This window comes from Cololabis saira, chromosome 20 (assembly GCF_033807715.1).
Source record: "Cololabis saira isolate AMF1-May2022 chromosome 20, fColSai1.1, whole genome shotgun sequence".
In the NCBI taxonomy this organism is placed as follows: Eukaryota; Metazoa; Chordata; class Actinopteri; order Beloniformes; family Belonidae; genus Cololabis; species Cololabis saira.
This window is the reverse complement of record NC_084606.1, coordinates 87,371-114,112: the sequence shown is the minus strand read 5'-3', so window position 1 is coordinate 114,112 and position 26,742 is coordinate 87,371. Positions and strand designations below refer to the sequence as shown.

Sequence of the window (26,742 nt, the reverse complement as noted above, 5' to 3'; positions counted from 1 at the left end):
GCAGTGTTACATAACGTATACACGTTGTCTTGTTTGGATACGCTTCCATAATCAGCAAACCCCAGGAACATCAGATCACCAACGTTGCAGCACAGTGGACTTCCACGAGGATACGAATATGAAAATTGGGTTTCATAATGACGGGAAATGTCAGATGAAAATGTTGTGATATCATTTATAAGATGTAGGCACCTTCAGAAAGACGTAACTGATATTCGTATAAATAGGATCCCAGTGTCCTTTACATCAGAACCAGCTTTACTGTTATTATGCAAGAGTGTGTCCGAAAGTCCTTGGTACGTGGGTCAGAACCCGCCCTGGTAACAGGACGTGGCTGGAGCGCCTGGTGACCTGAGGACCTGTCCCACTGAAGAACAGAAAGACGTATGCAGTGAGATCTATGTCAACGGTGAGAACAGTGGAGAGCCAGAGCAGGAAGCCACCTTCGCCTGGCGCACTGCCTTGGAGGAACTGCAGGGACAGGGACCAACCTGCACCAGGGAAATGTCCCGGGAAGAGAGCCTCCCATACCAAGTTTATTTTTTTTTGTTTTGGTCATTTACATTAAAGATGTTTGCATATACACACTGTATATGTATACACACAGGTATAAATATATATATATATATATATATATATATATATATATATATATATATATATATATATATATAGGCTGAAGCCTCATGGCTTATTTTTCCTATCCTTTTCAACAAAAGGCAAACTACAGAAAAGGAAAAAAGATACTAATAAGAGGAAAACGAAACGAACGAACAAAACAAAGAAAATGAACAAAGAAGAGAAGAAAATAAATGTGGTCACTCACGATTGAGGACAGCATAATTTAGACAGTTGGATATTTAATATCAAGATAATTTATATTAGTGTTCTATATTTATCTATTATTTTACATTCATAATTTTTTTTAAATTTGTAAATTGAGCGACTTTTTTTAGTTTCTCATCCAGGCTAGTTTCACCCCTTCGACACTGATACACCTTGACATTTTTTTTGTTCTCGGCCATTTCTGCTCAAAAATGCCATAGCCCCTTAGTTCCTGCTTTCCCTCACCTGGAATAATCCAGGACACAGCGTGGGAGCAGCTGGTTGTGTGCCTTGTACATTGTTATTGCTGTCTTGAATTTGATTAAATTAATCAAGTGACCCCAACATTTCATTTGGCACTGTTTATCCAGTCTTGAATGTTTGAAGGCTTTGCTCAGCTCCTGAACGAGGATTATTCCAAACATACTAGCACAACATCCAAAACCTGTACAGTAAGTACTAAAGAAAGTTTTCTTAGAGTTTGGGGGATATAAAAACCATATCTGTTACTTGATCTATGCCGCAAAGTGTCACTTAAACTGGTTTCTTATAATGTGAAGGGTGTCCTTAACCCAGTTAAAAGTAATAAGATTATTGGCAAAATGAAAAAAGACAAGATGGATGTAATATTTCTCCCAGACAAATATTTCAGCGTCCTATAAAACAGGACGTAGAAGGACGGTTAGAGTAATTGTAGGAGCCATTTATAGTCACTTTAGTTTAGGTTTGTTCGTCTTATTTATTTATTTAGTCTTTATGTATCCACTTGAGTGTGTGTTGCACTGGGTGTTAGTCACATGGTGTTTCAGGGAGGTATATGTACAGGTGTGCTCACTAACTAAGACGGTATCTGGAAGGTGGGGATCACACGGTTATACCGTAGCCTACTGTAGCATATCACCAGTACAGCACAACTTTATTTTAAAATCACAGCACAGGATCAAATTAATATACTGGCCTTATCTTATGGACAAAAGAGAGACATTTTTTTTTAATTAAATTAATAAACAGGAATGCCTCTTGACTGGAGCAGTCGACCAAGCTATGCCATCAAACCAATTTAGGGCTTTAGCCATAAGATGTTTTCAACTTAAGCAGGGATTTTCATCGGCATATATAGGGGGACTATTTATTGAGATCATTGCCAATGGTATGACATCCAGTCAGGGGAGATTCTTGTTTGGCTTGTTTTATTTTACAAATGTATTTATCTTTCAGATATGAATTAATTATTGCTGTGTACGTGTGCATTTTTGATTAATTTGTTTCTTTTTTTAATTTTATTTACTTTATTTTGCAGGTTTTATGTGGAAAGTCGTTCTGTGACCGATAGCAAAGCTCAGTTGTATCTAGTTAAAGTGTATATCTGCCTTTCTTTTTTTAAGCTATTTGAATAAATAATTGAATGTACAGACTTTGTCCACCAGATGGAGCCAGAGGAAGTTTACCTTTAGTGTAATAATGTACCTTCTGCCTACCAGATGGAGCCAGAGAAAATTTACCTTCTGTCCACCAGATGAGGGTGGTGATCTTGAATTAAAAGGGACGTCTTCTCACTACACACAGACATTTAGATATATAGTCTTTTTCATATGGTTCTTTTCTTCTTTATCATACGATAATTTGCACCTACATTTTCAATTTACCCTCTATTCTATATCACTATTCCTTCTCACATCAACAGGTAGGTGCTGGACATCAAATCTAGTACTGTTGCAAGGAGAGCAGCCAACCAGTTTGCATGGAGTTCACCAGAACAAGCCGGTGAAGTGGAGGTCAAGAGGTCTCCTATTTCTCAGGGTTAAAACACAGAGACACTACTCAGCCCGACTCGCCTCGCCTCGGTTTGGTTCTTTTCCACTAGGGGTCTAACGTGCAGAGTAGATACTTTTTCTGTACCTGTACTGCTGAGGTTCTAAGCGGCTGTGTCGGCTGCATCTGACATAATCACACTACAGGCCACCGATTGGTCGGGTGGTTGGAGTCAGACGTCTGAGTCAGGAGGCGGAAATCAGCCAAAGAGCGACTCTGACACAGACTTCCTGTTAATTTTCCTGTTCCTGTTAATCGACAAACAATGGCAGCGCAAAAGTCTGTTTCATGATCCAACTCTGAGGTGCAGATGTTCATAAACCTGGTGGCTGAGGGGAGAATTAAAAAGGGATCTAGACGAGCGATAAGGAACGACCAGATCCACCAGGCTGTCGGTCACTTCATAGCTGCTCGCGGTTCCTAATATACTTTTCAGCAGCGCCGAAACAAGAAAAAGCGTTGCCGCTTGAAACTTGCAAAAATGCAGCAGCGCGAGTGCTGACAAAAAATCAGCAGGCGAGACCACGTCTCTCCAGTGTTAGCGTCGCTCCACTGGTTCACCAGTAAAATTCAGAATCCAATTTAAAATTTTATTACTTGCATATAAAGCCTAAAACGGCCTAGCTCCGCATTATTTGCAAGACCTGATAGTGCCTTATGTTCCTGTCAGAGCTCTCCGTTCTCGGAGTGCAGGTTTACTCATAGTTCATAGAGTATCCAAATGTAGGAATTGGAGGGCGGGCGTTCTGCTATCAGGCACCATTGCTATGGAAACAACTTCCAATCTGGGTTAAGGAGGCTGACACCACCTCCACCTTTAAAACTAAACTTAAAACCTTTCTGTTTAGTAAAGCCTATAGTTAGTGTTTAGTAAACCTCTAGCTGGTGTTGGTAAATCTCTAGGTAGTGTAAACTCTAGTGTGTTAGAGTCAGTAGTCATAGTTGCAGCTATAGAACAAGACTATAATAGTTAGTCTCAAATATAGCTTGGTGGTAGATATGCTGCTAAAGGCCTATGCTGCAGGGGGGCACCGACATGATCCGCTGGGCGGTGCCTCTCACCCTTCTTCTCCTCTCCTCTTCCCTTCCTCTCTTCTCCATTTCCATTTTTATTTATTATAAATATCTCATAGCCATAATTTTTGTCCAGCGCTCCTGTAGTTTCTTGTGCTGGCCCCCCTTTTTTCTCCTTTGTGCATGTTTGCAGGCCGGAGCTTCGGGTGCTGCGTGCTGGCCTGTGGTCCCTGGCACTCTTTGGGCCCATTAGTATCAATTTAGCCTGATTTTGGAAGCCAAGCCCGCGTGAGCCCGGTTAGTACTTGGAGGGGAGACCGCCTGGGAATACCAGGTGCTGTGAGTTTTTTCTAACAGCAGAGTTAGTGGTTGAACCTTTGGACAAGTTTTTTAACATGTGAAGGTTTTGATCTAGGGAGGTGCAAGAGCTCAGCCCAGGATAGACACACCAGAAGAGACAAGCACACTGCAACAAAGATTAATCCAAGTTAAATATCTTGCATTGGCTAAATGGGGAAAATAGGGTTGACGAAACCTCATTTGAAGGACATTCACATTTAGTTGTTTTTTTATTGTTTTACTGCTGGTTCAAGCTGCTTACTGGCTTTAACTCTCCTCTTTGTAACATTTTTCAGGAAATATAAATACAGTTTTACAATTATTGTTTTTCACAATAATTTTTTTTCCAGGAGAGTTTTAGGAGTTTGTTTTATTAAATGATTCTGTTGAAAACAGAAAAATTCAAAACAAATGTTTTATTTTCATAAATAAAACCTTAAACGTTAATGTTAGGAATATATAGTTAAGTTATTTCAGGGAGAAATATGGGTTTTTCTTTCTTTAATGGAAGAATACCACGAAATATGTCCATGTGTTTATCTGTCTGTTTGCTCCTCTTTCTAACATTGCTTTTTCTTCATGTGGCACACTTTAAAGGCTTTTATACCTGTGTAATTTTCAGTAAGTGAGAAGATTGCATATAGCATGACCATTAAATCCTTAAACATCAAATCAGCTTGCAGGTTCCACTGAGATTTGAACTCAAATTTCTGGATTCAGAGTCCAGAGTGCTAACCATCACACCATGGAACCAGACAACGTGAGTGGTTTTGTTAGTTGTTCTTCTGTACAGTCTTTATTGACCTCAACACGACATCATGAACTGTGAAGAAAACACAGAATCCAGCAGATGTGTGTCCATCCATGATAGTTACTGAGACTTCCAGGTGCTGCACTGTAGCAGCGTTATTCACGCTGCTATTGTGTTATTTAACTGTTTTACATTACAGGAGGCCCAGCACGGATGGATGGACAAACAGCTAGAATGATGGAAGAACAGAAATGTGGCTGCACCAAGTGGCCGAGTGGATGATTGAATGGGATGATTTTACTTTATCACTTTGACACATATTTTTATCCTAATTTTTTAAAATGTTTTTATCAAAGCACTTTAAATCGTACATGAAATGTGGTATACAAATAAACCTGCCTTGCGTCTCCTGATGAACAAATGAAAATCGTTTTGTTTAAAGATCATCTTTTGTTCCTCCTTTCATCAAGCCAGGTGATTGTGCAGACTTGAATAATTCCAGGTACATATGAAAGTTTTCTGTTGCAGCTAAAGTTAGTCTGGTTGGTGAATTTGTGAGGATAAAACAAACGGAAACTTCATTATGATCCTGATGTGAGTTTTAACACACAACCTTCTGATCTGGAGTCAGACACGCTACCATTGTGCCACAGAGCCATTGCTGACCTTTTCTTTTCAGAACAATGTGAGAGATGTCCGATCAGGGAGGAAGAAGAACAGGCTTCAGGCAGAAGGAGATCCAGATAGATGGAGGTCTCATCTTCCACCTCATTCATGGTTTTGCTAATGCTCCATCATCGTCTCCTCCGGCACCAGGAGATGCTGGACCCGTCCACCTCCCACCTGTCTGTCTCTAGCATTCTCCTGCTACTTCACCGCATGTTTAGCTGAAACCCAGCTGCTATCTCCACTTCAACAAAACAGAAACATATTTTATCTGATTACGATCAGAGTATTGTTGTCCATGTAGATGTAGGTGTTGACTGTTTGAGTTCATTTTCATAAAGACTGCTAACTTTCCCCCAGCGTTAAGAGAACTCTTAACGCCCTCATGTTTGCTGCAAGGGCTGGGAATTGAATCCCCGTCAAACAGCTGCAGGAGACGTCACAGTTTTCCAGCATTACGACCAGATGAGCAGTCTCCATGTCAGGGAAAGTAACTATTTGATGATAGTTTCTTCAATATCACAAGCTACTTACCTCCATCTGTCCCTTAGCTTATACTCTTAAAAAGAGACCATAGACTTGGAGAGGATTGATAATGACAATTGTCATTTACATTTGAATGAACAGATCTCTCTCTTTGTACCCACTCCTGACTGGATCAAAGCTTTCTCAAGAACCCTAGCAGTGACGGTCAGCCAACGACTGTTCCCTTATGAGCAACAACAATCATCTCAATATGAATGAGGGCTGTTAAAATGTGATGTCAGTTCAGTCTGCTTTCTACTGCTTAAGGCCCTGACACACCAACCCGACGTCGCCCGCTCTCTGCCGACTGCTGTGTCGGCTCGCGTCGCCTGTCTCGGGTCGGGCTGTGTCGGGGTGTGTCGGGCTGTGTCGGGGTGTGTCGGGGTGGGTCGGGCTGTGTCGGGCTGTGTCGGGCTGTGTCGGGGTGTGTCGGGGTGTGTCGGGGTGTGTCGGGCTGTGTCGGGGTGGGTCGGGGTGGGTCGGGGTGGGTCGGGCTGGGTCGGGCTGTGTCGGGGTGTGTCGGGCTGTGTCGGGCTGTGTCGGGCTGTGTCGGGGTGGGTCGGGCTGTGTCGGGCTGGGTCGGGCTGTGTCGGGGTGTGTCGGGCTGTGTCGGGGTGGGTCGGGCTGTGTCGGGGTGGGTCGGGCTGTGTCGGGGTGGGTCGGGCTGTGTCGGGCTGTGTCGGGGTGGGTCGGGCTGTGTCGGGGTGGGTCGGGGTGTGTCGGGGTGGGTCGGGGTGTGTCGGGGTGTGTCGGGCTGTGTCGGGGTGGGTCGGGGTGTGTCGGGCTGTGTCGGGGTGGGTCGGGGTGGGTCGGGCTGTGTCGGGGTGGGTCGGGGTGGGTCGGGGTGGGTCGGGCTGTGTCGGGGTGGGTCGGGCTGTGTCGGGATGGGTCGGGGTGGGTCGGGGTGTGTCGGGCTGTGTCGGGCTGTGTCGGGGTGTGTCGGGCTGTGTCGGGGTGGGTCGGGCTGTGTCGGGCTGGGTCGGGGTGGGTCGGGCTGTGTCGGGGTGGGTCGGGGTGGGTCGGGGTGGGTCGGGGTGGGTCGGGCTGTGTCGGGGTGTGTCGGGGTGGGTCGGGGTGGGTCGGGCTGTGTCGGGGTGTGTTGGGGTGGGTCGGGCTGTGTCGGGGTGGGTCGGGGTGGGTCGGGCTGTGTCGGGGTGGGTCGGGCTGTGTCGGGCTGTGTCGGGGTGGGTCGGGGTGGGTCGGGGTGTGTCGGGCTGGGTCGGGGTGTGTCGGGGTGGGTCGGGCTGTGTCGGGCTGGGTCGGGCTGGGTCGGGGTGTGTCGGGCTGTGTCGGGGTGTGTCGGGCTGGGTCGGGGTGTGTCGGGGTGGGTCGGGCTGTGTCGGGGTGGGTCGGGGTGGGTCGGGGTGTGTCGGGCTGGGTCGGGGTGTGTCGGGGTGGGTCGGGCTGTGTCGGGGTGGGTCGGGGTGGGTCGGGGTGTGTCGGGCTGGGTCGGGGTGTGTCGGGCTGTGTCGGGCTGGGTCGGGGTGTGTCGGGCTGGGTCGGGGTGGGTCGGGGTGGGTCGGGCTGTGTCGGGGTGGGTCGGGGTGGGTCGGGCTGGGTCGGGGTGTGTCGGGCTGTGTCGGGGTGGGTCGGGGTGTGTCGGGGTGTGTCGGGCTGGGTCGGGGTGGGTCGGGCTGTGTCGGGCTGTGTCGGGGTGTGTCGGGGTGTGTCGGGGTGGGTCGGGGTGGGTCGGGCTGTGTCGGGGTGGGTCGGGGTGTGTCGGGCTGTGTCGGGCTGGGTCGGGGTGGGTCGGGGTGGGTCGGGCTGTGTCGGGCTGTGTCGGGCTGGGTCGGGGTGGGTCGGGGTGGGTCGGGCTGTGTCGGGCTGTGTCGGGCTGGGTCGGGGTGGGTCGGGGTGTGTCGGGCTGTGTCGGGGTGGGTCGGGGTGGGTCGGGCTGTGTCGGGCTGGGTCGGGCTGTGTCGGGGTGTGTCGGGCTGTGTCGGGCTGTGTCGGGCTGTGTCGGGGTGGGTCGGGCTGTGTCGGGGTGTGTCGGGCTGTGTCGGGCTGTGTCGGGCTGTGTCGGGGTGGGTCGGGCTGTGTCGGGCTGGGTCGGGGTGTGTCGGGGTGTGTCGGGGTGTGTCGGGGTGGGTCGGGCTGTGTCGGGGTGGGTCGGGGTGTGTCGGGGTGGGTCGGGGTGTGTCGGGGTGTGTCGGGCTGTGTCGGGGTGGGTCGGGGTGGGTCGGGGTGGGTCGGGCTGTGTCGGGGTGGGTCGGGCTGTGTCGGGATGGGTCGGGGTGGGTCGGGGTGTGTCGGGCTGTGTCGGGCTGTGTCGGGGTGTGTCGGGCTGTGTCGGGGTGGGTCGGGCTGTGTCGGGCTGGGTCGGGGTGTGTCGGGGTGGGTCGGGGTGGGTCGGGCTGTGTCGGGGTGTGTCGGGGTGGGTCGGGGTGGGTCGGGCTGTGTCGGGGTGTGTTGGGGTGGGTCGGGCTGTGTCGGGGTGGGTCGGGGTGGGTCGGGCTGTGTCGGGGTGGGTCGGGCTGTGTCGGGCTGTGTCGGGGTGGGTCGGGGTGGGTCGGGGTGTGTCGGGCTGGGTCGGGGTGTGTCGGGGTGGGTCGGGCTGTGTCGGGCTGGGTCGGGCTGGGTCGGGGTGTGTCGGGCTGTGTCGGGGTGTGTCGGGCTGGGTCGGGGTGTGTCGGGGTGGGTCGGGCTGTGTCGGGGTGTGTCGGGCTGGGTCGGGGTGTGTCGGGCTGGGTCGGGGTGTGTCGGGCTGGGTCGGGCTGTGTCGGGGTGTGTCGGGCTGGGTCGGGGTGTGTCGGGCTGTGTCGGGCTGGGTCGGGGTGTGTCGGGGTGGGTCGGGCTGTGTCGGGCTGTGTCGGGCTGTGTCGGGCTGGGTCGGGGTGGGTCGGGGTGGGTCGGGCTGTGTCGGGGTGGGTCGGGGTGTGTCGGGCTGTGTCGGGGTGGGTCGGGGTGGGTCGGGCTGTGTCGGGGTGGGTCGGGGTGGGTCGGGCTGGGTCGGGGTGTGTCGGGCTGTGTCGGGGTGGGTCGGGGTGTGTCGGGGTGTGTCGGGCTGGGTCGGGGTGGGTCGGGCTGTGTCGGGCTGTGTCGGGGTGTGTCGGGCTGGGTCGGGGTGTGTCGGGGTGTGTCGGGCTGTGTCGGGGTGTGTCGGGGTGGGTCGGGGTGGGTCGGGCTGTGTCGGGGTGGGTCGGGGTGTGTCGGGCTGTGTCGGGGTGGGTCGGGGTGGGTCGGGCTGTGTCGGGGTGGGTCGGGGTGGGTCGGGCTGGGTCGGGGTGTGTCGGGCTGTGTCGGGGTGGGTCGGGGTGTGTCGGGGTGTGTCGGGCTGGGTCGGGGTGGGTCGGGCTGTGTCGGGCTGTGTCGGGGTGTGTCGGGCTGTGTCGGGGTGTGTCGGGGTGGGTCGGGGTGGGTCGGGCTGTGTCGGGGTGGGTCGGGGTGTGTCGGGCTGTGTCGGGCTGGGTCGGGGTGGGTCGGGGTGGGTCGGGCTGTGTCGGGCTGTGTCGGGCTGGGTCGGGGTGGGTCGGGGTGGGTCGGGCTGTGTCGGGCTGTGTCGGGCTGGGTCGGGGTGGGTCGGGGTGGGTCGGGCTGTGTCGGGCTGTGTCGGGGTGGGTCGGGGTGGGTCGGGGTGGGTCGGGCTGTGTCGGGCTGTGTCGGGGTGGGTCGGGCTGTGTCGGGCTGGGTCGGGGTGGGTCGGGGTGGGTCGGGGTGGGTCGGGGTGTGTCGGGGTGGGTCGGGGTGGGTCGGGGTGGGTCGGGGTGTGTCGGGGTGGGTCGGGCTGTGTCGGGGTGGGTCGGGCTGTGTCGGGCTGGGTCGGGCTGTTTCGGGGTGGGTCGGGCTGTGTCGGGGTGGGTCGGGCTGTGTCGGGGTGGGTCGGGCTGTGTCGGGGTGGGTCGGGGTGTGTCGGGGTGGGTCGGGGTGGGTCGGGGTGTGTCGGGGTGGGTCGGGCTGTGTCGGGGTGTGTCGGGGTGGGTCGGGGTGTGTCGGGCTGTGTCGGGGTGTGTCGGGGTGTGTCGGGCTGTGTCGGGGTGGGTCGGGCTGTGTCGGGGTGGGTCGGGCTGTGTCGGGGTGTGTCGGGGTGGGTCGGGGTGGGTCGGGGTGGGTCGGGGTGGGTCGGGCTGTGTCGGGCTGTGTCGGGGTGGGTCGGGGTGGGTCGGGCTGTGTCGGGATGGGTCGGGCTGTGTCGGGGTGGGTCGGGCTGTGTCGGGGTGGGTCGGGCTGTGTCGGGATGGGTCGGGCTGTGTCGGGGTGGGTCGGGGTGGGTCGGGCTGTGTCGGGCTGTGTCGGGCTGTGTCGGGCTGTGTCGGGCTGTGTCGGGGTGGGTCGGGCTGTGTCGGGGTGGGTCGGGGTGGGTCGGGGTGTGTCGGGGTGGGTCGGGCTCTTTGAACACACTACAAAGACGACACCCGACGGCCTGACTAGCACGTATGTTCTGCGCATGCGTGAGAGGTAATTCCCCTCCATACCAGCAGGCAGCGGTAGTCTGTATTCACTCAAAAACAAGGGAAAAACCGGAAGCTCTGGGAAGCACTTTTTTTCCAAAACTTTATTGAGAAAACACAAGTGCAATAAAAAGCAAGTATACATATATATACACATACATATATATATATATATATATATATATATATATATATATATATATATATATATATATATATATATATATATATATATATATATATATATATATATATATATATATACACTTTAACTGCTGCTATGTCATTCCTGCAGTATTTCTGCAGGTGTTTTGGTCACTGCTATTATTTGTAATATATTATATTATTTGTAATCAGCACAAATTATCTGTCCCCATATGATCAAATACACCATCCCCCCTGATTTTTGTAGTACTGGAGGTTATATATATATATATATATATAATTATCTAACAGTAGCTTTTTTGTTTTGTCTGTAGTTTGTAGTTTTGTCTGAATATAAAGTGAAGCTTCATGTTTTCTTTTTTTACTAGATAGATGAATAAAGTTCTATCTATCTAGTAAAAACATGAAGCTTCACTTTATATTCAGACAAACTAACGTGACAGCTACAACTGTTAGATTTCAACTATTAAACCAACATTTATCTTCCTAAATGATTTATTTCAGCCAGCGGTAATTCTCCACAGAGCTGCAGGTTTCTCCCTGGGACGACGGCAGGTTGACCTGGCGATCATGTCTGTCTCCCCGGCCGTGAGCTGCTGCTGTTACCATGGTAACAGCTGCTGGTGCCCCCGGGGCCGGCGGCTCTTCTGATCCCCGAAACATCGGATCAAATTTCTTAACAGGCGTTATTTGGATAAACTGAGCCCAGGTTGGGGATCCGAATTCTGATACAGCCTGTGTGTCCTCTTCTAATATAATACATCCATGGTCCTCTTATCCTTCGCCGTTTGTTTACTTTCGTCACTTCTGTTTCTCTTCTCGTGCACTGATTCGCTACCTGAACGGCCAATCACAGTGAGCTGTTTGACTGACCCGCCGACGCCGATTCAACATGTCGAATCGGCTGAAAAGGTCCCGACGGGCGCCCAACCTGTGACAACGTGCGGGACACACCGGGGAAACTAGCCCGACAGACGCACACCGACGGTCCGACGGCCGATTTTTAGCTTGGTGTGTCAGGGCCTTTAGGAAATGTTACATGAAGCACTTACTACACTGAGAAACATTGTAAGTGTTGACAAACAGTTTCCTCTTAAAGAGAGGAGAAGACTTTATCCAACCATGTGGAAAACCCAGAAAATTGATACTTTTTTCCACAAAGTATGTGGTTTTAAACATCACAGGAGTTACATCCTTACTTTTGTCTTCATGAGTTTAAAGGCTCTGCTGGGATTTGAACCCAGGATCTCCTGTTTACAAGACAGGCGCTTTGACCAACTAAGCCACAGGACCCTCAACACATGTCTTCAACTTGTTATAAAAACCCTGTTGACAGAAAGGTCCGTTCTACCTCTGACGCAGCTTTATTTCACCTCACATCAACACCAGAAAAATAACTTATTTGACAATGTTCACCTGTTTCAAGTAAATTTTAACTTGAAATAAGTAGGAAAGTGACAAGTTTTATCTTCTTATTACAAGCAAAAAAATCTCTTTATTTCAAGTGAAAATCTACCTGAAACAGGTGAAAATTGTTGTTTTTTCCAGTGATTAGTCTTGTTTTAAGTGTAATGAGATTTTTTTACTAAAATGAGACATTGTAACTAGAAATAAGACAAATATTCTTGTTAAGATTGTGAGTTTTTGCAGTGATCCATGTTACTTATCCTGTGAAGGACAGAGTCATATTGATAAGTTCAGAAAAGTGTTTTTTATTGTTGTGTTTTGATGTATTTGATGTAAGCCCAGTGGATATTTAAAGCTTACAGAAGGCTGCATTTAACTGCTGCTATGTCATTCCTGCAGTATTTCTGCAGCTGTTTTGGTCACTGCTATTATTTGTAATATATTATATTATTTTTAATCAGCACAAATTATCTGTCCCCATATGATAAAATCCACCATCCCCCCTGATCTTCTTTTACAACTCGAGTACTGGTCTGAGTCACAACCTGGTTGTACAGCAGAGTGGCGCAGCGGAAGCTGCTGGGCCCAAAACCCGGAGGCATATGTATATTAAAAACATTGAAAGTAATGCAGGCTACTAAACAAAAATTGACAACTAACTTATAAGAAAAATGTATTTTGACTTTCCTGGGTTTGGAGAGACACCACCAACGTACGAGAGGACCTAACGTTACAGAGCCGTGGATTTGGTGATCGGAAGGTAGAATTCAGCGTCCAGTAGATAAAAGCCACAACTCAGCCAATCTTAGAGCTGTTAGGAGTTTGATGTTACACATTTCAAACTTCAGCTAATCTCCTCTTATATCTTTGGGATAAAATAAATCAAGAAAGAAAAAGAACCTTATAGATTTCAGCTTATTTACATGATAGATTCATTTCTAGATCTATATTTCTATATGAACCCTTTTTATGCATAACCTCATTATGGTTTTCACGCATAATGTAGCTCGATGGACACACTTAAGATACTTGTTTGCATTGGTCTTATGACATAATAAAGCATCATTTACAAAGCAAGATATAATTTACAAAGCACAAAAAAACAACAACAAAATGTTTTTATGACATCCATAGTTCAACCTTGGTGGTGAAGTGGAGAAATGACATGTAGCCTGATAAGACAAGAACATCACATTGAAGGTCGTATGGGTGTGTTTTCTGATTGTCATTTTATTCTGCATGTAAAGCATCATGTGTTGCAATTCTTAAATGTATGATACGGTGCTATATAAATAAATAAAGTTTAAGTTTAAGTTTCATGTCTGGTTCCTCTCCTTTTAGTCAGTTTTATGACTTTAATACTTTTCTGTTATTCCCTTGTGCCACAAGGTGAGAAACTCCTCCAACTCTTCTTGTATTTCTGTACGTGGTGTGTCTGACAGTCAGTTACTCCCTGAGTGTGACTTCACCTAAAAAGGTCTCTACTTGGTTACGGAGACTGTGCATGTAACTCAAGATGTTACAAACCAGCCCTGGATCACTATGATCTGAATGAACAAACTTACCACAGTAACATCTGAATAATCATAAAGAACTCTATGTACTGTATGAGACCCTGCAGAGAACATGACCTAGAAAGAGTCAATTCATCAAAGAAATTAAATATATAAAAGGCATTAAAATGTCCAAAGGTGTCAAATTCGTTTGACAATAGAAACAACAAGCATGGTAAGTATAAAAAAATCAGCTTCTGAGGTTCAATCAGTAATGAATGAATGAGCAAAAGTTGCTGTATTGAAATTAGGATCTGAAGATATTAACTCAGTCTTGCATTGAGCAAATTTTAAGCATTGCCAGCTTAGGTGGAACTCGAATCCACAATCCCTGGCTTAGGAGGCCAGTGCCTTATCCATTAGGCCACCAGGGCTGTGGAGAGGCTGGAGAGCTCCCACTGATCCAAATGCTGCTCCTCCACATATGAATTTTTTTTTTTTTTTTTTTTTACTGAATGAACCTGAAAGCAGAATAGTGTTCAAATAAATGCTCAGGAAGAGAATTATCAAGCTGGTGTTGTTGACTGGTAAAAGCTGTACTTTTCAAAGATGCTCTCATGGGTACCAGGCAAAAACCACAGCCAGCTCCAAAAGTCAGAAATACAATTATGCAGGAATCTTCAACATCCTCGAGTGGCAGTATGGACAGAAGCACGATCCTCCACTTCTCCCAGGAGTCCATCGTGTACCCGGCAGCAAACTTTTCATGTCATGGTCGAGAAAATTTGGTCAATTGCATTCAATTACTCTGCTATAGTTAAACAGAGAAAGTAATACACACTTACCAGAACTGGGATTGAGATATCTCACATCTTTCTGTCATCCCAAGACAGTTAGGTTTAGAGGCTCTGCTGGGATTTGAACCCAGGATCTCCTGTTTACAAGACAGGTGCTTTGACCAACTAAGCCACAGGGCCTCTGTGAAAGAGTCCAAACAAAAAAAACAACAACTAATTGACACATCCAGTTCATTATACCATGAAGCAGCTTCATTCCACCTCGCTGTACGATGTTCAGAGCACTAACTTGTCCAACTTCTGTGTAGAGAGCAGAATGGATCAGCAGTCCATCAACTTAACCTCTCAGTTACCTCGTCTCCATGGTGCGTTTTCTTACCAGAAACAACCGCAGCCTCAAATATTAACATAACCTGCTGTGAGACCAGTTGGACACAGGTGCTGCCATGCCAGTGCTAGATGTTATTCTTTTTTTTTTCTTTCCCCTATTGTGGAATTTTATAAATTGGACAAAGTAAAGTACAGATCCTAAACAAACAACAAAATCGGTGTGCTTGAGATTACCAAAAGTTTATTTTATTTTAGTGCAGCACGCAAATCTCCGTCAACTCGTCTCCATGGTGATTTCTCCTATCATGAACAACTGGGGCCTCACATACTGACAGTTCTGTCACCGGTCCTGTTCATCATTTTTATGGACAGGATTTCTAGGCGCAGCCAGGGGCCGGAGGGGATCCGGTTTGGGAACCTCAGGATTTCATCTCTGCTTTTTGCAGATGATGTTGTCCTGTTGGCTTCATCGGACCGGGACCTTCAGCATGTGCTGGGGCGGTTTGAGGCCGAGTGCGACGCGGCAGGGATGAGAATCAGCACCTCCAAAACCGAGGCCATGGTTCTCCACCGGGAAAGGGTGGCATGCTTTCTCCGGGTGGGTGGAGAAGTCCTGCCTCAGGTGGAGGAGTTCAAGTATCTCGGGGTCTTGTTCACGAGTGAGGGAACGATGGAGCGTGAGATTGACAGACGGATCGGTGCAGCGTCCGCAGTTATGCGGTCGATGTACCGGACCGTCGTGGTGAAGAGGGAGCTGAGTCGAAAGAAGAAGCTCTCGATTTACCGGTCAATCTACGCACCTACCCTCACCTATGGTCATGAACTTTGGGTAGTGACCGAAAGGACAAGATCGCGGATACAAGCGACCGAGATGAGTTTCCTCCGCAGGGTGGCTGGACGCTCCCTTAGAGATGAGTTTCCTCCGCAGGGTGGCTGGACGCTCCCTTAGAGATGAGTTTCCTCCGCAGGGTGCCTGGACGCTCCCTTAGAGATGAGTTTCCTCCCTTAGAGATAGGGTGAGGAGTTCGGTCACCCGGGAGGAGCTCGGAGTCGAGCCGCTGCTCCTTCACATTGAGAGGAGTCAGCTGAGGGGGCTTGCGCATCTGTACCGGATCCTCCTGGACGCCTCCCTAGGGAGGTGTTCCAGGCATGTCCCACCTCCCTAGGGAGGTGTTCCAGGCATGTCCCACCGGGAGGAGACCCCAGGGAAGACCCAGGACACTCTGGAGAGACTATGGCTCTCGGCCTGGGAACGCCTCGGACTCCCCCGGAAGAGCTGAAGGAAGAGCTGGATGAAGAGTTGGAGCTCAAAGCTAATTAGCAGACAGTGCTAATTTAGATGTAAAATTTTAATCTTTATACACAATTTAATTTAAATTAATTTCTTAGTTTCTTTTTAGTTTCTTTCTTGTTTATTTCTTATTCTTAGCTCAAAACTAATTAGCAGGGTCCGGATCCAGGGTTTTGGGGCTTTTATTGTGAAACAGGAAGGAAGACGAAAGGACATGTAGAACAAAGATGGAGGGGATTTACCTGAAGAACATGATCCAGGTGTGTTTGCCATCTTCCTCCTCCTCTTCCTCCTCCTCCACCTCCTCTTCCTCCTCTTCTTCCTCCTCCTCTTCCTCCTCGTCCTCCTCTTCCTCCTCTTCCTCCCTCTCTCCTTAATCTTCCTCCTGTTCCTCCTCTTCCCCCTCTTACTCCTCCACCTCTTCTTCCTCCTTCTCTTCTTCCTCCTCCTCTTCCTCCTTCTCTTCTTCCTCCTCCTCCTCTTCTTCCTCCCCCTCCTCTTCCTCGGTGCTGTGGTGGCGGAGGTTTCTCTTGCCCCTTTCACAACAAAAGCATCAGATAAAAAGATCTGAACTGGAACAAGACCTTTAGCATGCTACAGCTAACACATACGTGTCATGACCTTTAGCATGCTACAGCTAACACATAAGTGTCATGACCTTTAGCATGCTACAGCTAACACATAAGTGTCATGACCTTTAGCAAGCTACAGCTAACACACATGTGTCATGTCCTTTAGCATGCTACAGCTAACACACATGTGTCATGTCCTTTAGCATGCTACAGCTAACACATATGTGTCATGACCTTTAGCATGCTACAGCTAACACATATGTGCCATTACCTTTAGCATGCTACAGCTAACACATATGTGCCATGTCCTTTAGCATTCTACATTTAAAATCACACAAATTTTAGCATGGTTGTAGTTATGATATAGTTTAGCATTGTAAAGCTAACTTAAGATGACATGCTTCATGATTTTAAAACCAACCGCTTTATCATGCTAACGCTAACACTACATGGCCTATATTAGCCATATTAGCTACTGGTGGGATTTTGCTGGAAACTAAAATCCGCCACTGTTGTTCTGTGACTTTTAGTTTTTACATTTTATTGTTCGGAGAAGTAAATCTGTGGATCTGAACGTGCTAACGTGCTAACAGGTGAGTGTGTGGTAGGTCAGGTGTAGTACAGGTGTAGTACAGGTGTTTTACAGGTGTAGTATAGGTGTAACACAGGTACCTGCAGAGATGGTGACTGAATATCTGATCTTCCAGCCTGCAGGAGTTGGAGACGCTGGAACTTCTCTGGACGGAGAAGGAGGAGAAGACAGTGTGAAAGAGTAAATAATAGTATTAATAATAGTATTATTATTATTAATATTATTTTTTATTTTATTATTATTATTATTAATAATAATAATAATAATAATTAAAGCTGCAAGCAGCGATGAACGGGCCCTCGCACTCACGGCCACCGCCCCCCATAAGCATATCAGAAACGACACCACCCACGACTTCCTATGTCAAACCATTCAAAAGATATAGCAGAAAAAAGGGACAACCAATCAGAAGAAGGGGCGGGGCTAATTCAGGCCAATGAAGGTCAAGGACTCAATACCGAGTCCCATGACACCACCCACAACTCTCTATGTCAAACCTTTCAAAAGTTATGGCAGAGAAAAGTATTCTAGGGGGCGCTGTTGAGCCGTTAGGCCACGCCCATTAATGCAAACCATGAAAAATCTAATTTATCACCAAGCCTGGCTTGCATGCAAAATTTGGTGACTTTTGGAGAACTATCAAATATGGACCAATCAGATGAAGGGGGGCACGCTTTTTGGCGTCTAGCGTCGCCACGGTAACACTTTTGAAAGAGAAAAGTAATGCGCGTAGTCGCAAGATGAAGACGCACATTTTGATGTATAACACACCTGGGTGCACGTTACGGTTCGGGCCGTATTAATTGCCGAAAGAATGGCATAAATTGCGCCAAAATTACACAATTAATTCAAAATGGCCGACTTCCTGTTCGGTTTCGGCCATGGCGCCAAGAGACTTTTCTTTAAGTTGCGACATGATACAGGTGTGTACCGATTTTCGTGCATGTATGTCAAACCATATTGTGGGGCTTGAGGCACAAAGTTTTCCGGGGGGCGCTGTTGAGCCATTTTGCCACGCCCATTAATGCAAACCATGAAATATCAAATTTATCGCCAGGCCTGCCTTGCATGCAAAATATGGTGACTTTTGGGGAACTATCAAATATGGATCAATCAGATGAAGGGGGGCGCGCTTTTTGGCGTCTAGTGTCGCCACGGTAACACTTTTGAAAGAGAAAAGTAATGCACGTAGTCGCAGGATAGAGACGCACATTTTGATGTATAACACACCTGGGTGCACTTTACGGTTCGGGCCGTATTAATTCTCGAAGGAATGGCTCATATTGCTCCAAAATTACGTGATTAATTCAGAATGTTCAAAATGGCCGACTTCCTGTTCGGTTTCGGCCATGGCGCCAAGAGACTTTTCTTTAAGTTGCGACATGATACAGGTGTGTACCGATTTTCGTTCATGTACGTCAAACCGTATTATGGGGCTTGAGGCGGAAAGTTTTTTCTGTCTGAACCAACCAGATGAAGGGTGGGCGCGCTTTTTGGCGTCTAGCGTCGCCACGGTAACGCTTTTGTAAGAGAAAAGTAATGCGTGTTGTCGCAGGATGGAGACGCACATTTTGATGTATAACACACTTGGGGGCACGTAACGGTTCGGGCCGTATTAACTGCCAAAGGAATGGCATAAATTGCGCCAAAGTGACACGATTAATTCAAAATGGCTGACTTCCTGTTCGGTTTCGGCCATGTCGCCAAGAGACTTTTCTTTAAGTTGTGTACTGATACAGGTGTGTAGCGATTTTCGTGCATGTACGTCAAACCATATTGTGGGGCTTGAGGCACAAAGTTTTCCGGGGGGCGCTGTTGAGCCATTTTGCCACGCCCATTAATGTAAACCATTAAATATCAAATTTTTCGCCAGGCCTGACTTGCATGCAAAATTTGGTGACTTTTTGGGCACGTTTAGGGGGGGGAAAAGGCCCTCCTTTCGTCAGAAGAAAAAAGAAAGAAAGAAAGAAAAAAAATTCCTACAGATACAATAGGGCCTTCGCACTGAAGGTGCTCGGGCCCTAATAATAATAATAATAATAATAATAATAATAATAACTAAAGTTGTCTCCACCTGGAATTAAAGTTATTATTATTATTATTATTATTATTATTATTATTATTATTATTATTATTAATATTATTATTATTATTATTATTATTATTATTATTATTATTATTAATGAAGGAGCAGAAGGAACCACAGATTCCTACTCTGTTGCCAATGGTTTCCTGCAGCTTGTCGGTGATGATGTCGGTCGCGCTGCCATCCAGGCTGCGGGCCGACCTGTCGTAGCCGCACCTGTCGTAGCCGTAGCCGCACCTGTCGTAGCCGTACCCATAGCCGCGGCTAAGCAGCAGCAGCTGCGTCTCTGCGCGGTCGGCTCGATCCAGCAGCGTCTCGATGAACACCTGGAACCATCAGGTAGAAACATGAAAACCTGGAACCATCAGGTAGAAACATGAACACCTGGAACCATCAGGTAGAAACATGAACACTTGGAACCATCAGGTAGAAACATGAACACCTGGAACCATCAGGTTGAAACATGAACACCATATTTGTATATATTTTATCAATTAGAACAGACCTGGAGTCTGGATTTGGCCTCAGCTTCTCTCTCCGCCGTCGCCCTCAGAAAACTCTCCATGTCGTCCATCTGCCTGGAAAACACACACCTGTCAGACCATCGGTCCCACCAGGAACCATCGATCCCACAATGAACCATCGGTCCCATCAGGAACCATTGGTCCCATCAGGAACCATCGGTCCAAAATAGCCAAGTCAATTTTGCAATTAATTTATTATTGACTGTTAATGGAGTTTTCTCAATCCTATATATATATATATATATTTATTTATTTATTTATTTTTTTTTTAACTCTCACTAATTATTTTGGTTAAAATTGCCTTTATTTCTTTTGAAGTTGGAGGACCCCCTGCAGTACCTCCGCGGCCCCCCTAGGGGTCGCGGATCCCCGGTTGAAAACCCCTGAACTACGATGTTTCCGTCCCGTCAGACAGTGTAACCAGAACCGGTACCTCTGGTTCTGCTCCAGCTCCTTCTGCTTCCCGTCCAGATCGTCCTTCAGACGCTCCGTAATCTCCATGGCAACCACCACCTGCAGGAGGACACCAGGGATCACACTCACTTCCTGTCCCCCTCACCTGTCTGGACATTTCATTTCATTTCATTTATTTATTAAAAAAGGGACAACGCACATTAATTAACATGAGCACTTGAGTCCATCATGTAAATGTGCCAGATTTAGCCAAACAGCTTAATTTACATCTGCAGTCACTGGCAGGTTGATGGCATATATATATATAAAACATTGAAAGAGAACACACTAAAACACTAGAGCACAAAGTACAAACAATTAGTAAAACCATGACATAACTCCAATTAATAGGGCTTGGTCGCCAAGTTGCATTCTGGGAGGCAGCGGCCATGTTGTCAGCCTCATGAGTGTAAACAAACAGCAGTGTAGTAGCATTTTGGTAGCAGTGTGTTAGCAGTGTAGTAGCAGTAGCAGTGTAGTAGCAGTGTAGTAGGGGTGTACAGTAGTAGCAGTGTAGCAGCAGTGTGGTAGCAGTGTAGTAGGGGTGTACAGTAGTAGCAGTGTAGTAGCAGTGTAGTAGCAGTGCAGTAGTAGTAGTAGTGTAGTAGCAGTGTAGTAGCAGTGTGGTAGCAGTGTAGTAGCAGTGTAGTAGCAGTAGTAGCAGTGTAGTAGCAGTAGTAGTAGCAGTGTAGTAGCAGCGTAGTAGCAGTGTGGTAGCAGTGTAGTAGCAGTGTAGTAGCAGTAGTAGCAGTGTAGTAGCAGTAGTAGTAGCAGTGTAGTAGCAGTAGTAGCAGTGTAGTAGCAGTGTAGTAGCAGTGTAGTAGCAGTAGTAGCAGTGTAGTAGCAGTAGTAGCAGTGTAGTAGCAGTAGTAGCAGTGTAGTAGCAGTAGTAGCAGTGTGGTAGCAGTGTAGTAGCAGTAGTAGCAGTGTAGTAGCAGTGTGGTAGCAGTGTTTTAGCAGTGTAGTAGCAGTAGTAGCAGTGTGGTAGCAGTGTAGTAGCAGTAGTAGCAGTGTAGTAGCAGTGTTTTAGCAGTGTAGTAGCAGTAGTAGCAGTGTGGTAGCAGTGTAGTAGCAGTAGTAGCAGTGTAGTAGTAGTAGTAGTAGTAGCAGTGTAGTAGCAGTGTAGTAGTAGTGTAGTAGCAGTGTAGTAGCAGTGTAGTAGTAGTAGTGGTGTAGTAGCAGTGTAGTAGCAGTGTGGTAGCAGTGTAGTAGCAGTGTAGTAGCAGTAGTAGCAGTGTAGTAGCAGTAGTAGTAGCAGTGTAGTAGCAGCGTAGTAGCAGTGTGGTAGCAGTGTAGTAGCAGTGTAGTAGCAGTAGTAGCAGTGTAGTAGCAGTAGTAGTAGCAGTGTAGTAGCAGTAGTAGCAGTGTAGTAGCAGTAGTAGCAGTGTAGTAGCAGTAGTAGCAGTGTGGTAGCAGTGTAGTAGCAGTAGTAGCAGTGTAGTAGCAGTGTGGTAGCAGTGTTTTAGCAGTGTAGTAGCAGTAGTAGCAGTGTGGTAGCAGTGTAGTAGCAGTAGTAGCAGTGTAGTAGCAGTGTAGTAGCAGTGTAGTAGCAGTGTAGTAGCAGTAGTAGCAGTGTAGTAGCAGTAGTAGCAGTGTAGTAGCAGTAGTAGCAGTGTGGTAGCAGTGTAGTAGCAGTAGTAGCAGTGTAGTAGCAGTGTGGTAGCAGTGTTTTAGCAGTGTAGTAGCAGTAGTAGCAGTGTGGTAGCAGTGTAGTAGCAGTAGTAGCAGTGTAGTAGCAGTGTTTTAGCAGTGTAGTAGCAGTAGTAGCAGTGTGGTAGCAGTGTAGTAGCAGTAGTAGCAGTGTAGTAGCAGTAGTAGCAGTGTAGTAGCAGTAGTAGCAGTGTGGTAGCAGTGTAGTAGCAGTAGTAGCAGTGTAGTAGCAGTAGTAGCAGTGTGGTAGCAGTGTAGTAGCAGTGTGGTAGCAGTAGTAGCAGTGTAGTAGCAGTGTAGTAGCAGTAGTAGCAGTGTGGTAGCTGTGTAGTAGCAGTAGTAGCAGTGTAGTAGCAGTGTGGTAGCAGTGTAGTAGCAGTGTAGTAGCAGTGTAGTAGCAGTAGTAGCAGTGTAGTAGCAGTAGTAGCAGTGTGGTAGCAGTAGTAGCAGTGTAGTAGCAGTGTAGTAGCAGTGTAGTAGCAGTGTAGTAGCAGTGTAGTAGCAGTGTAGTAGCAGTGTGGTAGCAGTGTAGTAGCAGTGTGGTAGCAGTGTAGTAGCAGTGTAGTAGCAGTGTGGTAGCAGTAGTAGTAGCAGTGTAGTAGCTGTATTAACAGTGTGGTAGCAGTGTAGTAGCAGTGTGGTAGCAGTGTAGTAGCAGTGTAGCAGCACAGAGTGAACAGACGGAACGCAAAAAAAAGATGCCTTAAACAAGGAAGCCAGGGAGCGGAACATGGAGAAAATAATAATTATTAACTGTTTGGATCCATATGAAATAAACGATACAAATACACTGCAAAAACTCAAAATCTTACCAGGAATATTTGTCTTATTTCTAGTTAAAATATCTCATTTTTAGTAAAAAAAAAAAATCACATTACACTTAAAACAAGAGTCATTATCAGAAAAATAACTTGTTATTTGACAATTTTCACCTGTTTCAAGTAAATTTTAACTTGGAATAAGTAGAAAAATCTGCCAGTGGTACACGATCTATCCCCCCCCATTACAAGCAAAAAAATCTTGTTCCACTGGCAGATTTTTCTACTTATTTTAAGTGAAAATCTACTTGAAGCACCCAAAAATTGTTGTTTTTTCCAGTGATGAGTCTTGTTTTAAGTCTAATGAGATTTTTTTGGACTAAAAATGAGACATTTTAACTAGAAATAAGACAAATATTCCTGGTAAGATTTTGAGTTTTTGCAGTGTAAACAAACAACATAAATGAAGAACAAGAGCAACACAAACACATTAGCTCGCACAAAAGCACACAAGCACAAACAGGTAGTAAAAACCATAACCTGACAGGTGCGCTGCCCACTCCGCCTCCTCCCCCCCTCACTTGTCTAGATGCTCCGCCCCCCCCTCACCTGTCCCCCCCCTCACCTGTCTGGCCAGCTGCTCCACCTGCTCCTCGGCCTCCTTCTTCTCGATCCTCAGCTTCGCCGCGTCCCGCCTCTGCCGCTGAAGCTCCGCCTCCCTCCTCCGTAGCTCCGCCTCCAGCCGGCTCACCCGCCGCCTCACTCTCTCCTCCACGTCGGCCAGGGTCCTGGCCAGTTTCTGGTCCAGACCTGGTCCCAGACCCAGGTCCAGACCTGGTCCCAGACCCAGGTCCAGACCTGGTCCAAGGCCCCCCCCCAGGAGCCCCCCCAGGGGCCCCCCCAGGTCCAGGGGCCCCCAGAGGCCCCCCCCGGGGAACCGGACCAGGGACCCGGCGCTGGCCGAGGAACCGAACACCTGGAACCAGGAACCCGCCCCCCCAGAGTCCTGGTTCTGCGACCCTGGGGGGGCCGGCAGGGGGAGGGGGGCCCCGCCGGGCCTGGAGCTCCGAACCCGGGCCTGGAGGGGGACAGGAAGTTAGAGTGATTATAGACACCATGCTGCAGACCAGACCTGAACCTGATTGGTTGTTGGCTGTGGTATAATGATCTGATTGGTTGTTAACTGTGGTATAATGAGCATAAACCACGGCTTCTATTCTAAAGCCTCATCACAGCAGATCATTCCACGTCAGGGAAGCAACAATGTATCCGTGACAACAACCAACCGTTACAGATTTTTTGATGGTTACAGCAGGTAGCAAAAAGTAGCTGGTGTTAAAGATAATTTTTTTTAAATAAAAAAGTCGAAATGTCGAGAAAAAAGTTGAAATGTCAAGAATGTTGAAATACAATTGAGAAAAAAGGGGAAATGTCGAGAAAAAAGTTGAAATGTCGAGAAAAACGTCGAAATGTTGCGATTAACGTTGAAGTACAATTTCAAGAAAAAAGTCGAAATGTCGAGAAAAAAGTTGAAATGTCGAGAAAAAAGTCGAAATGTCGTCCACATTCTCACATCAACTACCCATGATCCCTCACTCCCTGCTCTCTGACACATAAACATAACATTAGAAAACAGAAAGGTGAAATCCTGCAATCTGATTGGTTGTTAACTGTGGTATATTGATCTGATTGGTTGTTAACTGTGGTATAATGATCTGATTGGTTGTTGACTGTGGTATAATGATCTGATTGGTTGTTAACTGTGGTATATTGATCTGATTGGTTGTTAACTGTGGTATAATGATCTGATTGGTTGTTGACTGTGGTATAATGATCTGATTGGTTGTTGACTGTGGTATAATGATCTGATTGGTTGTTAACTGTGGTATAATGATCTGATTGGTTGTTAACTGTGGTATAATGATCTGATTGGTTGTTAACTGTGGTATAATGATCTGATTGGTTGTTAACTGTGGTATAATGATCTGATTGGTTGTTAACTGTGGTATAATGATCTGATTGGTTGTTAACTGTGGTATAATGATCTGATTGGTTGTTAACTGTGGTATAATGAGCATAAACCACGGCTTCGATTCTAAAGCCTTATCACAGCAGATCATTCCACGTCAGGGAAGCAACAATGAATCCATGACAAAAAGCAACCGTTACAGATTTTTGGATGGTTACAGCATGTAGCAAAAAGTAACTGGTGTTAAAGTCGTAATATTACGAGAATAAAGTCGTAAAATTACAAGAATAAAGTCATAATGTTGCGAGAATAAAGTCGTAAAATTACGAGAATAAAGTCGTAATATTACGAGAATAAAGTCGTAATTTATGAGAATAAAGTCGTAATATTAGGACAATAAAGTCGTAACATTACGAGAATAAAGTCGTAATTTATGAGAATAAAGTCGTAATACAAGAGAATAAAGTCGTAATTTATAAGAATAAAGTCTTAATATTATGAGAATAAAGTCATAATTTATGAGAACTGATCCAGACCTGATCCAGACCCCCCAGACCTGATCCAGACACCCCAAACCTGATCCAGACCCCCCAGACCTGATCCAGACCTGATCCAGACCCCCCAGATCTGATCCAGACCCCCCAGACCTGATCCAGACCTGATCCAGACCCCCAGACCTGATCCAGACCTGATCCAGACCTGATCCAGACCCCCAGACCTGATCCAGACCTGATCCAGACCCCCCAGACCTGATCCAGACCTGATCCAGACCCCCCAGACCTGATCCAGACCCCCAGACCTGATCCAGACCCCCCAGATCTGATCCAGACCCCCCAGACCTGATCCAGACCTGATCCAGACCCCCCAGACCTGATCCAGACCTCCCAGACCTGATCCAGACCTGATCCAGACCCCCAGACCTGATCCAGACCTGATCCAGACCTGATCCAGACCCCCAGACCTGATCCAGACCTCCCAGACCTGATCCAGACCTGATCCAGACCCCCAGACCTGATCCAGACCTGATCCAGACACCCCAGACCTGATCCAGACCCCCCAGACCTGATCCAGACCCCCAGACCTGATCCAGACCCCCCAGATCTGATCCAGACCCCCCAGACCTGATCCAGACCTGATCCAGACCCCCCAGACCTGATCCAGACCTCCCAGACCTGATCCAGACCTGATCCAGACCCCCAGACCTGATCCAGACCTGATCCAGACCTGATCCAGACCCCCAGACCTGATCCAGACCTGATCCAGACACCCCAGACCTGATCCAGACCCCCCAGACCTGATCCAGATCCAGACCCGGTTACCTGCGACAGCAGCAGCAGCGTCTCGTAGGTGTGTCGGCGAACCAGGTGCAACCGGAGCTCAGGAACCGACCGGAACCGGGACTGGAACCCGCAGCGGGGACAGAAGTAGGACAGCGCCGAGGAAGACGAGGAGGAAGAGGAAGAGGAAGAGGAAGAGGGGGAGGACATGACTCCACTGGGGGAAACCGGGTCGCAGCGCTGATCCACCTCGGTGGTCCTCAGAGTCCACGTGGGTCCAGGTCCAGGTCCAGGTCCAGGTCCAGGTCCAGGTCCAGGTCCAGGTCCAGGTCCTTGGTGGTCCAGGATCTGAGGATCTGAGGATCTGAGGATCCGAGGACGGAGCCTGACATGTGACGTTATCGCTCAGCGGAGCGTCATCGTCAGCGTAGAGAATCACTCTCGCATGAACGAGCGGGAAGAAAAGAGCGTCTGGGGCGTGGAGGGGCTGCTAGCCCCCCCTCGGTTTCAGACCCACAACCCCCCCCCCCCCCTCTCAGGGGCAGCAGGGGCAGCTGCTGGAACTCGTTAGTCCGGTCTGGTTCAGCACCGGGACCATCAGCCACCGCTGGAACCTTTCCGCCCGTTTATTTGTTTTGTTTTATTTAGGATCCCCATTAGCATTAGCAACAGCGTTAGCTATTCTTCCTGGGGTCCGACAAACACACAACACACAAATTAACATTTAATACATAACAGACATATATTATACATGACAAACAGAACAATAATAGACACAACTCCCTTAGTCACAAACACTAATCCAAAGTGAACTAAATAACTAAATCACCATCATTCTCAGACTGTCAGGATTTGACATTTCCCCCAGTTTCAGTTCTGTCCCTCCTGTTTCCATCTGCCCTGATTGTCGTCACCTGTGTCTCGTTATCCCTTGTGTATATCTAGTCTGGTCTTTCCCCTGCTCCCTGCTGGTCCGCACTGTTTGCTCCTCCATGTTCTCCTTTTCAGTCCTACCCAGTTTTCTTGTTTATGTTCCTGTTTGGTTTTTTAATCCTTCT

General features: G+C 47.9%; 1 protein-coding gene and 3 non-coding genes across 4 annotated transcripts; all 4 read right to left on the bottom strand.

The window, feature by feature from the left end:
- Positions 1–267: 267 nt before the first annotated feature.
- Positions 268–25,939, bottom strand: LOC133420884 (F-box only protein 41-like). The gene is made up of 7 exons (XM_061710764.1): positions 25,727–25,939; positions 23,064–23,516; positions 20,011–20,090; positions 19,559–19,631; positions 19,182–19,379; positions 17,048–17,112; positions 268–367 (listed from the first exon to the last, which is right to left on the bottom strand). The coding sequence occupies exons 1-7, from the start codon at positions 25,892–25,894 to the stop codon at positions 268–270; spliced, it is 1,137 nt and encodes a 378-aa protein (XP_061566748.1). The 5' UTR covers positions 25,895–25,939.
- trnaq-cug (transfer RNA glutamine (anticodon CUG)) lies at positions 4,672–4,743 on the bottom strand. The gene has a single exon. It is a non-coding gene; the product is annotated as a tRNA-Gln (tRNA).
- trnat-ugu (transfer RNA threonine (anticodon UGU)) lies at positions 11,705–11,778 on the bottom strand. Its single transcript has one exon. It is a non-coding gene; the product is annotated as a tRNA-Thr (tRNA).
- trnat-ugu (transfer RNA threonine (anticodon UGU)) lies at positions 14,289–14,362 on the bottom strand. The gene has a single exon. It is a non-coding gene; the product is annotated as a tRNA-Thr (tRNA).
- Positions 25,940–26,742: the final 803 nt, after the last annotated feature.

Excerpts from the sequence above, each read along its gene's own strand:
- LOC133420884 (XM_061710764.1), bottom strand. The coding sequence starts at position 25,894 with ATGTCCTCCCCCTCTTCCTCTTCCTCTTCCTCTTCCTCCTCGTCTTCC. Across the intron at positions 19,632-20,010 it reads GAGCTGGAGCAGAACCAGAG|GCAGATGGACGACATGGAGA; the intron begins GTACCGGTTCTG and ends TGTGTTTTCCAG. Across the intron at positions 368-17,047 it reads TTCAGTCACCATCTCTGCAG|TGGGACAGGTCCTCAGGTCA; the intron begins GTACCTGTGTTA and ends TCTGTTCTTCAG.